Source organism: Stegostoma tigrinum, chromosome 2 (genome assembly GCF_030684315.1).
Source record: "Stegostoma tigrinum isolate sSteTig4 chromosome 2, sSteTig4.hap1, whole genome shotgun sequence".
Classification (NCBI taxonomy): Eukaryota; Metazoa; Chordata; class Chondrichthyes; order Orectolobiformes; family Stegostomatidae; genus Stegostoma; species Stegostoma tigrinum.
Window position 1 is genome coordinate 76,670,782 of NC_081355.1, and position 13,021 is coordinate 76,683,802.

The 13,021-nt window shown below is 39.3% G+C and overlaps 1 protein-coding gene across 1 annotated transcript in view; it reads left to right on the forward strand.

The window, feature by feature from the left end:
- LOC125466012 (serine/threonine-protein kinase 31-like) overlaps nucleotides 1-13,021 on the forward strand; it is a 90,094-nt gene that overhangs the window by 38,026 nt on the left and 39,047 nt on the right. Inside the window, exons 9-12 of the mRNA XM_059654783.1 lie at nucleotides 777-901; nucleotides 5,165-5,324; nucleotides 8,144-8,266; nucleotides 11,013-11,192. Coding sequence (XP_059510766.1) covers nucleotides 777-901; nucleotides 5,165-5,324; nucleotides 8,144-8,266; nucleotides 11,013-11,192 — 588 coding nt within the window. The remainder of the gene's footprint in view (nucleotides 1-776; nucleotides 902-5,164; nucleotides 5,325-8,143; nucleotides 8,267-11,012; nucleotides 11,193-13,021) is intronic.

Here is a 13,021-nt window from a genome sequence, read left to right on the forward strand (position 1 = left end):
CCTGTGGAATTCTCTGCCGCAGAAAGGGTTTGAGACCAAACATGAAGGAGTTGCGTATAGTTAAAGGAATTGAAGTGTGTTGGGAGAAAGCAGGAACAAGTCGGATGATTAGCCATGGTTATTGAATGGTAGACCCCATTAACTCTCCATGATTCTGCCCATAGATTTCTACTAGTTTTGAACATCCTTGACAGAACCATTCTGTTCAAGTGGTCATGTAGGGTATTTCTAGTGATACTATTGTTTATCTTGGCTATCCAATTAGCTGCAGATACTTGTGCCTCACAAAACTAGGTGTAATTACTGCTGTCGGAAGATGTGAGCAAAACGAATTGACCAGGCTCTCTGTTTCATGCACCAAATGCACCACTGCTTATAAATTCCAGAATTTTTATGAATGGACAAAAAACTTGCAAGCCAGAGCATTTCAGTTTTCAGAATTGGTTTCCTACTCTATATTTCTGAGTCCCGATTTAAAGAAATAATTCTAAGGATGACACTTGTTTACTCTGAAGTCCCAGCTATGTTGCTGTTGCAGGTGTTGAACTGGCATCATGTACTTTTCTTTGGGAGCTGATGGAGACCTCTGTTACATATCAAATGATAACTGAGTTACGACCATTGCCAGGCTGTTGACAACAGTTCGGGTATGGCTTGGCAATGCAGAATGTTACAAAATGAATATTTGTTTAATATTAAAAAGTATCAAGTGTATTATTGCTGTAGAACATTAGTAGAACATTGAAACTATCGTTGCCTGTTTTTTTTTCCTCTAGAAAATGGAAGAAAAATTAAAACAACATCAGGCAGCAGAATTGAAATTAGCAGATAAACTAAAACGTGCTGTTGAAACAAAACTCAAAAGTTTGACAAACAAAGTTGAAAAGCTCAGATGGGTTAGGTAAGACTTTGTAGCATCTGAAGTTTTGATGTAATTTTAATCATGACTATGTTAAGACCATCTTATTGTATATTCAATTGGCAATGTCAAACATTCATGATTGAACAGTTAATTAAAATTTTAATGTGGACATTTGCAAGCAAAATTTACTGCAGACATAATTAGAATTTATGGAGTATCCAGTTTGGAATTGGAGATAAAGAATTAAGTTAATTTTTTTTGTCATTTAAGATTAATCATAAGCCCCAGCGAAAAAGCTATGTTATGATTTGCGAGACCTGTTATACATGACTTGATTGGGAAAGAGTTCAGGAATGCAAATCAGTCTGCCATCGGAGCTATTTTCCATATTGTTGAGGTTTTCTGGGCACTGCACTGGGAAAGCCAGAAATTTGATTGCACAATGTTATTTACGTTAAGATCAAGTACTTGATGATGCCCTGAACCATGGAGGACAAAACAGAAGTTTTCCTTTTGTTCTGTGGTCCTCTTCCTTCCAGTGCCTTCCATAGAGCTTTGCTAATCCCAATAGTAATGTAACAGGTTGTTTGTTTGTTTGTTTTACAAGTATCACTTAAATACCAGAAAGACACCCAAGTTGCAAAACTGAAACAGGCTAGTTGGTCCAACCAGCCATTAGTGGTGTTAACTTTGATGTTAGCAAGCAGTTAAGCATGTTACCACTGTGATTCAAGATTTTTTTTTAACCTTTTTATTTGCTTATCCAGTCTAATATTAGACATTGACATGGATTTTGATTCAACCATTAGTCTTGGAGGTGAATTCTGTTGCTCTCTGTCTATAGGTGTTTCTCTAGCAATAAATGTTCAGATAATTTTGTCTCACTGGACCTTCATTCTTGACTCCTCAATGGCTGCTTCTAATTGCCTTTTTGCATATTTCATAATTTTCAATTCTTATTTTTCCTCACAATTTGTACTGTTTTGATTCCTTTAAACAAACTTCTTTCAAATCTCTTCAGAGGCAGTAGGAACTGCAGATGCTGGAGTATCTGAGATAACATCAGAGGGGCCTAGGCCCGAAACTTCCTGCTCCTCTGCTGCTTGGCCACCTGTGTTCATCCAGCTTTACACCTTGTAATCCTTTCAAATTTGCCTTTTTATTGTAAGACGATATATAATTACAATCTTTGCTGTAGCTTCTATTAAAACTTAATATTTGTCACATAGTGTGAAACCCAAAGCTTGGCACAATACTTATTGCCTCCTGATATTTATTTACCTCCTGTGATGAAACCCAAAAGTCTGATCATCTTGAAATACCTCCTCGATCTGAGTTGCATTCTTTAACAAGCTATGAACTGCTTTTCTTTAATCTCTTTGTGCTTTCATGCCACTGAGTTGCCTTTCATTCAGAGTATGCTTCCAGCTGTTTTTAACCAAAATGCATCATACTCATTGGTGTTACGTCTCTGAGTTGTAAATGACCCCAACATGCTAACTCAAGTCATTGTTATCAATCCCCCTTCATTGCACACATTGAATGGTTTGTCAAATGATTTTAAGATACATAATCTGAATGCTTTTCAGTTTGAATCCAATAGTATTTGCATATAGAGCGTCTCAGGACATGAAGCATGTTGTGAAGAGGTGATGCATTGGTCATGTAGGAAAATTTTTTTCATTATGCTTTCATGGGATACGGGCGCTTTTTTTTTTGCCCATCTAAGTTTTTATTATTCATTTGTGGGCTGTGGATGTTGCCGGCAAGCCAGCACTTATTTCTTGTCCCTGCAGTTCCCTCTACTCCCACATTTGGTCCTGAAGAAGGGTAATAACTGAAATGCTGATTTCTCCTTTACTCCAGATGCTGCCTGGCTTGCTGTGTTCTTCGAGCCCCCTCTTTGTCTACCCATGGCATTAGCCTGGGCCTCTGGATTACTAGTCCAGTGATACTACCACTACACCTCGATCATGAGAGAGGCAAATCGTGAATAGCAAGGACTTGTAAACAGCAATGAAATAAATGACCAGATATTGTACCTCTGTAATGTAGTTGAACAGTAATTGATCAGGACATTTCACTTGTTCTTTGAGGAGGACCAAAAGGCCTTTTACATTCTTTCTGAAGGGTACATGGAGCTTGGAGTTCATCTGAGACACCACTTCCATCATTCTAGTATTGTTGGCCTTGATTTGGAGCTAAGTTCTTTGGTGTGGGGCTTGAACCCACTATGTTATATTTTGGGAACAAGACTGCATCATTGAAGCAAAGCTGATATCTAATTAGGAAAACAAAATGAAAATCATTGGGGATTTCGAAGTTGGTACCCCCTGTTTTGTAATTCTGACTGACTTATTACAGATGATACGCTGCTGGCAAAATTTAGTTGGGTGTGTGCTGAATTCGAAGAGCTATGATTTGAGAGTAATGGGAATGGACTTCCTGAAAGAATAGTAAAAACTGAGTCAGCTGTAGCTTTCCAAAGGAAAATGGATAAGTGCTGGATAATGATAAAGTTGCGGGGGTATGCTGAAAGGCCATGTGAGAGACTAACCAAACTGATATTTCAAAGGGCCACTATAGGCTCAGTGGACCAAATGGTCATTTTTTTTTATGCTTTATCCATTTTATGATTCTAACTTGAATGGAACTAAGCATCAGCAGCATTGTAGGCTGCAAATTTCAACTACTTGTTTTGACTAAACCTCTGATACCATAGCAGCTCTTAACTGTACCATCTGAGAGCAGGATGGACAACACTCAATAGCTAGGACATGGCCTCCCTTGTCTTTAATGTAGCTCACTTTTCATTGATTCGCTGTTTCTTTGTCCCCTTCAATTTTGCTGACACCAATGTTACTGTGATAAATTCCGACTACTCACCATCTTTCACTTAAAGGCTCAGCATGTGCATACGTATATGTGATATCAAGATGATTTTTAAAACTTAGATAAAAATTTGCTGTAAAAGCTTTTTCTTCTCTTCAGTAAAATACCTTTTACATTTTTTAAATACACTTGTGTTTGATAGGTTTCTAACTATTTAAATTTAATTCAGAGATTTTGCTACCACTACGCTTGCTCTAGCTTCTCATATCCCGCTTGTTTTTTACTTAGCAGATGCAAATTCAGTTCAAGTTAAATATAATGTCTTGATTACATTATCCAAACTTTTCAACATCAGTAAAAATAGAAATCATGCCCTTTCTGGTTTTTAAAAATGTTTAGAATTTTTGTCCTTGTTTTGAAATCCACCATAATTTCCTTATCTCTAATCTCTCCAGCTCTATAACACAGATCTCTGCACTCTAATTCTGGCCTTTTTGCATGTCTCTAATTTTAATTATTTACACTGGTATTGACTGTTCCTTAAGCTGCCTTAGCCCTAAAATCTGGAATTCCTCCTCTGATCCCTCTACCTTTTCTCCTTTCAGGCACTTGTTTAGACTTTGTTGATAGAGTCAGAGTTGTACAGCACAGAAACAGACCCATCAGTTCAACGCATCTGTGCCAAACATATATCCTAAATAAACCTAGTCCCATTTGCCAGTATTTGGCCCATGTCTCTTTCAGCCCTTCATATGCATGTACTCATCCAGATGACCTTTTAAATCTTGTAATTATACCAGCCTCCGCCACTTCCTCTGGCTGCACATTCCGTACATGCATCACCCTCTTTATGGAAAAAGTTGCGTTTGAGAACCCTTTTAAATCTTTCTTCTCTCTGTAAACCTATCCCCTCCAACTTTGACTCATCTACCCTGGGGAAAAAGACCTTGGCTATTTAGCCTGTCCACACCCTTCATGATTTTATAGACCTCTAAGGTCACCTGACCTAATTTCTTCTTGTGCAGCTCAAATTCTGTTTGATAATCTTTCTCTGAAGTACCTTGGGATACTTTACTCAGCTAAAGACTCTGTATTAATATGAAGTTCCTTTTTAAGTTATTGGAAAACCTCTCAACCTAGTTGAGCCAAATTGAAGGTCGAGTAGTTGATCCTTGGTCACCACTGTTAAAGTTTGTACTGAGTATTTTTGAGTAAAAGGTATTAGATGGTAGTGGACAAAATGGAAAAGTCATAAGAAAATTTTATAACTTTTTTTCAAAGTTTAAAAAGCTTACAAGTTTTCAGGAACTACCTGTTGCACTGAACGCATGCATTAGCTTTTTAATCGAATTTTTATCAATATGAAAATTAAATAAATTCTTTTTTGTTTTATTTAAACAAAACTTTACACACTATTCAGGTTGGTCCTGAAAATTCAACTTTAGCACTATTTTGTGGCACCTTTTTCAGATGTGAGTTCAAAGAGAATCATTTTGGAGATGATCTTTCTGAAGCAGTGAAAGTAATCACTGACGGATGTCTTTGCATGCTGCGCTCAATGAAGAATTTAGAAGACACTTGGAATGAATACAACAGTGCTCAGGAAACACTTCAAGCATGTAACTCAGTGGTGAGTTGGATAGATTTTCTGGGCTAGCTCGTTGTGGTAACTAACTTACTTGCATATGGAGCATGTTTGGCGCATGTGTACATAGTTTAATAACACATGGCCTTCTACATGCCAACATATTCTGAGTTAGTTGGTTATAAGACTATAATACTTGTGTGCAAAATAAAACTGCTATTCAGTGTGAAAGAACCAAGCTGGAAAATGGCAGTCACTTGTCATTTGGACCTTTATTAATGGTGCGCTGGTTTGATGAGATGCAATTTTAGGTGGGGAAAGCAGTCAGTTCTCCAGACCAACAGCAATGTGGTTGATTCTTGGCTGTCCTCTGGACAATTAGGGTTGGGCAGTAAAGGCTAGCCTTGTCAGAGGCGCCCCCATCCCATCAGTGAATAAAGGAAAAACTTGGTCTCATTATCGTTTGTGTGAGATTGCTGGTTAAACAAATAGCCTTGCATTTCTTTAAACTTTAGATAGCTTTGTAGATGTTCTTGAAGCAGATGAATGATAATTTTGATAGCCTTTGAGAAATGGAACTGAATTTTAATGACCATGATGTAGTGCCGTCCACTTGCTGGTTAACAGCTACATTCCTGCTGCAGTCATTTCCTGAAGAATGACCTTTGGTGATCGCACAGTTAAACGAATGTTATCAGGGCTTCTGTGCATTTATGAGCCAGGATCCCACATCCAAGAGCAGGCAGCTCTTCAGTCCCAGCAACCACAAGGAGCAGTGGACTGGAACAGACTCTGAACCAACCATGGCAAAGGAGGGAAGAGAGAGAGACAGCTGTTGTTGGTTTTAGGAGCTTTGTTATCCAACACCAAAATAGTTTACATGCTCTGAATAAATACGTGCAGCATTATATCAGGTAACACAAGTCCAGTATTGCATCCAACTAGAGACATTGTCCCTTTAATCACCTCCATGTCTCTGCCTCCCATCCCTAGTGCTAGACTCTTGATTCATGTCCAAACCAGTCTTTAATCCAAAATGAGAAGCCTGTGCAATTGATGTTATACTGAGTCAGTCAGTTCTATATCCTGTCACATTTTGCATATTCTGAACTCAGTCTCTTTGGTTCAGTTAATTGTATAGGCAGTCCTCATTTATCAGTGTGGTTCTGATTCTGAGAATATCTACTTTCAGTGAAACAAATTTTGAATGTTTTAGAGAAATCGATGTTAAGGCCAAGGTTCGGCTTTTCCGGATAAAAATATACGAGCTGAACTACTGCATTGAATGTATGCACTGTTGTGCATTTGTAGCTCAAATAACATCACTGACCAGTTCTGTGTGATATTCCAAATAGGTTTATATTGCAGATTCTTGATGTGCTAGCCTGCAAATAGGCAGTTCTACTGAACGTGGGAGCAACCATATCTTTTATTTTTAGATCTGGGTATAAATTTGTATGACAACTGCTGCAAATATTTGGCTGACTCTATAAATTCCATGTCAGGAAGAGAAACAGTTTTGCTGTAATAATTGTGGTTGTTTGCATCTACAGAAATAAGTAACTGGACATGTATCTATACCTCAAATGCTGTGTGATCCCAGTGGTACTGCTGTATTTCATCGCATCCAGTACTTGTTTAACTCCATCTACTTTCCAATACCTAAAACTCATTTGTGGTTTTAGTAGATCAGCTGTAAGAAATAATCTAATCTAGGTCTAACAAGCCTTTCTTGTTTCAAAGGGCATGCTGAACATGCAACCCCACCTTCCTTTGGCCAATTTAACCCTAGATTCAGTGATCAGTGACATCTTATTCCTCTTCCATACAGGAGTTTTTTTAAAAAGTAATTTTTTTTGAAGCAGGGACTCGTCATTGGTTGCTTTCCAACTTCTGGACCCTTTTGAATAAAATTCAGAACTAACTGACAGATCAGTGGATGCATCATTACCATCTACTGTCCATTTTAATGAATGAGTATTTTAATTTTTCAGCACACCCCTTTTAGAGTGGCTAAAAGGCAAAATATCATATCTACCATGTAATCCCATCCTCTGTTATTAATAACTGATTTGTAATCCATAAATTCATTTATTTAACCATACACATTGCCTGCGATAGGGTAATAAATGGGCTTTCTGGTACAATATTTGCATTTCTCCATTCCCAATACCTTCGTAAAAGGTTTTGTTCGGAAACTGTAAATGCAAGCCGTGTTGGTAAATCCAAATGTTTCCTTCACGTGGTCAACCTTAGTTGCAACTAGTGAAATTAAGATTTGCTTTCTCTTCCATTTTATCTATCATCCCAACTCTAATTCAAATTTTCGTGATTTTTCACAAGCAAACATTTTAAGGTCCTGATCAGCCACTTTAATTAGTGTATGTTTTTTTGTAAATAAATTATTTTTCAGCTTTTTTTGGGCTCGGAAGCAAGAAGCAAACAAATTCTTGAGGTAGATATTTAAGGAACGTAGCATTTGCTTTAGGAATAAGTCATTCGGATCAGTATCAAATCTTCGTGAATGTGGTCTCAACTCCACATTCCTGTCTGCCCCCTAGAGCCCTTCAATTTCTTGTCAATGAAAAATCTAACTTGGCATTGAATAAATTCATTTACCAGCCTGCAAAACAGTTTCAGGAACGGCATTCCAGAGACAGTTTATGAATGTAAAAATTGAAACACATATAACCTTTTCTATGAAATCTTTAGAAATATTTTGCCTTCTACTTACTTCGTTTTTTTTTCCCAAATTAATTTGACTGCATTTGGTCTATTACTAAATCTGCTAATGAGCACGTAGTTAATACAGTTGTATGCATTATGTATGTATTATTTGGAACATATTTTGACTTATTTCTCAGGATGATGTGCACATCCTAATTGACAAGCGTAATGAAGTGCGCAGCTCTCTCTATGCTGCAGCAGAGGAGTTCATCTCTGAAGTAGAAAATTTGCCCATAAAGGATCGTGTGCATGTTCTAAAGGTTAGAATTTTTTTCAGCTGATTCTACTCGTATGACTCTAATAATGAGTACCAGTTTGCCAATTCAGTAGCTGCTGAGAAGCTAATTTAACAGTTCCTGAAAGTGGTAATTACTGCAACAGTCATTCCTCTTACTTGGTTTATTAACATTTGATGGGAAAACATGTGCAGTAGATCTGATGCAAGCTTGCATTGATTCTATGTAATTTTAAACAAAATAGCTGTAGTGCTTTCATTTTGCAGTAAGTGACCCATTGTGCTCTCATTTACTCAGACTCTTCCCACACTGTTTACCCTATGTATAAATGGAATAAGATAACCCCAACTTGCCCCAGCGTTACTGTTAAACTATTACAAGTTTAGATTGCCTCGAGATGCGCTGATCGAATTTCTCCATCTTCCCAATGGGAATTTGCTGGTTCCACGGAGTGAAAGTTCAATATCCAGGGACTATGGGCTGAACTCCAATTTCATTTTTTTATTCAGCTCCAATTTGCAGTACCATTGTAGTATCTGTCCTTTCGTTCTTCAAAGAAGCGGATGATGACTCAGCTCTGAGGGAAAAGACAGCTAACTTTCAGATAAAATCTGTTCTAATAGGGTTTTGCTACAGAAGCAAGATTTATGTTGTTTTGCTTGCAGGTTGAGGGAGAAGGGGTGATAATTGCAGTCGGGAAGTTTGTTTGACAGATGATGCAGTAGCACAGTATCTCGTTAATTTCAGCTACATGTAGACGTCCGATTTTGAGGGGGTGATGAAATTATGAAGATAATTATGGACCGAGAATGCAAAAATGCACCTGCCAATTTTTATGCATTGCCAGTTATGAGAAAACTGGCCATTATTTCTCATTTAGAGCAAAATCTGCACAAAACAAATACTGCCAGTCCCAAATGAATTACATTATAATAGTCACCAATCACTGCTCAAAAGAACAGAAACCCTCAAATAATGAAGAAAGATTTCTCCAGGTACTAATTTTGCAGTTAAAAGATGGGGCGTGTAGGTTAATGGCAGGTGAGAGCAGACCCCTTATTCAGCAAACATCATCAAAGAGGTCCCCATCTCAGTAAGATCTCGGGTTGTGGATAGAGTTGCACAGCTTTATCCCAGAACCTAGAAATAGAGGGTTTGGGGAGATGCTGGCTGAAAACATCTATGTTACAGGAACTAGGCCCAGAAACAAAGTTCCCTCTTTTAATTTCTCTTACTAGGAGAACTTGAGCTGTCTGCTTGGTATTGTGAAACCAGAATACAGGTTGTTGGGTGGCTGTGAGGTTTACAGGGATTGCAGCTGAGAAATCCAGTGAGAAGGGCTGATGCGGGGAGATGTGGTCTGGAATGGGAGTTGTGAGAGCCAACAGGGATGTAGACTGGGAGCTTAGGAGGAATGAGGGAATTATTTTCCCTTTTCTCTCTCCTCTGCTTCACCTGTTTACATGCGATCTGTTTGACCCTTGGAATTTCTCACACAACAACACATAGATGTTTTCATCTGCATGGGAGCCAGTCTTTCCAAGGAATATCTAATAACATTTCTTGTTTTCATGTGATAACTTGTGATGTCAGCTGTTTTGCCAGCACATCACGTGAGCAAATCTCCAGGAATGCCTCCAAGCACAGTTGGCAGACCTAATTCCCCAGAACTCTAAGGAGTGATGGGGTTTAACTAGATCCCTGTTCAAAATCCCAGCACTTTAACCACGGAAGGTCTCTCACACGGAGGGAGTGTGCCCTGGCCTGGAGCCTATAGGATGTTAACCTTCCTATGCCATCAACTTCGACTGATCTGGAAGACAGTTGCTACCATGCCTGTGAAGGCTGCCAATGTAGCAGATCGTGTCATCAGCACATTCCTCCTCTGATGCAGGATGATACTCAGTGGCCACCAATGGTAATCGTATGAAACAAAAGGAATTGAGATGAAATCCCACTTGCATTGCCCTGGAATTAGGGACGAGGGCAAAAGAAAGAACACGGTGGTACAGAAATAAAGCCAGAAGAGAGAAGCCAAATTATTCCTGGTTTCCACATATATGAAGACCATTTTGGGGGAAAACAGCTCCAACAAATAAAAGCAATCTGGTACAGGCCTCTCAAGTGTCTTCAATATACAGTTTCAATTGTACAAACAAGATCTTTTTGTATCTTAACATGAATTATCCTGTTCAACTCTGTACAGATTCCCAGTAGTATGTTTATTATGATTCCTATTAAAGCAAACGTTGCCCCCCTGTTATCACCAATTTTAGGAACTGTAAAATTGCCATTAAGATGTATAACATGAAACAACATACACTGTAGACTGGATAGTCATTACACTCTGCAAAAGAAACATTAAATGTTTGAGTGAAATGAGTAGATATTGCATATTTTAATTAAATGTTTTCATTATTATTCCTCAAAATTTGCTCTAAATATGTGAACTTGTACACAATATCAACTTGGCTTTTAGAACAGTTGAGAGTTAGTTTTATATATGTTAATTGACTTGAAAATTGAGTAGCATGTATAAAAGCAAAGCTGATCTAATATCTGCCATTTGACATGATTGTTGAAAGTTCAGATTACCCAAGAGTCTAAACTTCAGTTTGAGTTCATTCTCAGTCTGTTTTGATGTTAATGAAAATCTCATTTTCAGATGGTTACGGTCAGAAAATTCATGTGCGCTGAACTCCCTTGTAAATCAAAATAAAACCGTATGTTCAAAATTATAATGTTATAATTTATGTATATGTTTCTTTAGGCTTTAGCTTCTTCACTAGATGCTGCTTATGGCCCTTACGAGGGGGAGCACAACTCAAATGAAGTGTTTGAACAGTTTTTTGAGTGGAGAGATAGTAAACTTCAGGAGGTGAACAACATTAAGCACAGAACAGACAGTTCTCTACAACTATTGTCGGAGTGGTTCAGTAATGCTATGAAGGTAATTCTCTGGTTAACATATTATATGCATAGAATCATGCTGAATTTAAAGTACAACCTTGTAAGTAGTACAATTCAGTGGGAGCTATGAAGGATTGTACCTCAGATTGTCAGAATAAATCTGGATGTTTTATTTTCAGTTATGCACCAGACTTTGGAAAGGATATTTGATTTCGGGGGGGAGGGGGCTGAGGGCCCGGATTGCAGTGTAAATTTTGCATGATGATACCTAGATCCCAGGGAATAATATTATAGGCAGAGATTACACAAACTGTAATGATATTCACTGGAATTTAAACTGAAGGGGTTTCATTATCTTTTTGGGATAATAAAAGGAATACACAGGTGAAAGCAATTTCCTTTTAGTATAGCACGCGTAGTCTAAAATTTTAGAGAATTAAATGATGGTAGGAAACATCTATACACACGGTGGTGAGATTTGGAATTCTTCCCTGAAAATGACAATAGATGCAAAATTTTCTTACTTTTGTTAAACAGAATCAAAATTATTAAGGGATATGGGAGAAGGTAGTATATGGAGTTAGGTCATGGATCCAACATAATCTCATTAAATGGCATAACGGCCTTGAGGAGCAAAATGATCTACCCTGGTCCCTATGTTGTGTTTGTGGTTCGATGTTCAGGCCATGGACAAGTTTACTTTGCACAGGGGAAGAGAAGTTCAATGAACGTATCTATTGTAACCTATTAAAAGATACATGGAATCGTATTCCAAGAATTCTATTATTCTTTTGGCGGGGAAAAGCATATGGTGTGGAAATTTAAGAAATGCAGAATAAACATTATTGTTGTCTTTTTGGAGCACAGTCTAAAAGACATTTATGTGCCTGGGAGACCTGTCTTACAATGCATCACACTCCGACACTTCCGCCATCTACGATCCGACCCCACCACCCAAGACATTTTTCCATCCCCACCCTTGTCTGCTTTCTGGAGAGACCACTCTCTCCGTGACTCCCTTGTTCGCTCCACACTGCCCTCCAACCCCACCACACCCGGCACCTTCCCCTGCAACCGCAGGAAGTGCTACACTTGCCCCCACACCTCCTCCCTCACCCTTATCTCAGGCCCCAAGATGACTTTCCATATTAAGCAGATGTTCACCTACACATCTGCCAATGTGGTATACTGTATCCATTGTACCCAATGTGGCTTCCTCTACATTGGGGAATCCAAGTGGAGGCTTGGGGACCACTTTACAGAACACCTCCGCTCGGTTCACAACAAACAACTGCACCTCCCAGTCGCGAACCATTTCAACTCCCCTTCCCATTGTTTAGATGACATGTCCATCCTGGGCCTCCTGCAGTGCCACAATGATGCCACCCGAAGGTTGCAGGAACAGCAACTCATATTCCGCTTGGGAACCCTGCAGCCCAATGGTATCAATGTGGACTTGACCAGCTTCAAAATCTCCCCTTCCCCCACTGCATCCCAAAACCAGCCCAGTTCGTCCCCTCCCCCCACTGCACCACACAACCAGCCCAGCTCTCCCCCCCCCCCCCCCCCCCCCCACCCACTGCATCCCAAAACCAGTCCAACCTGTCTCTGCCTCCCTAACCGGTTCTTCCTCTCACCCATCCCTTCCTCCCACCCCAAGCCGCACCTCCATTTCCTACCTACTAACCTCATCCCACCTCCTTGATCTGTCCGTCTTCCCTGGACTGACTTATCCCCTCCCTACCTCCCCACCTATACTCTCCTCTCCACCTATCTTCTCTTCTCTCCATCTTCGGTCCGCCTCCCCCTCTCTCCCTATTTATTCCAGAACCCTCACCCCATCCCCCTCTCTGAAGGGTCTAGGCCCAA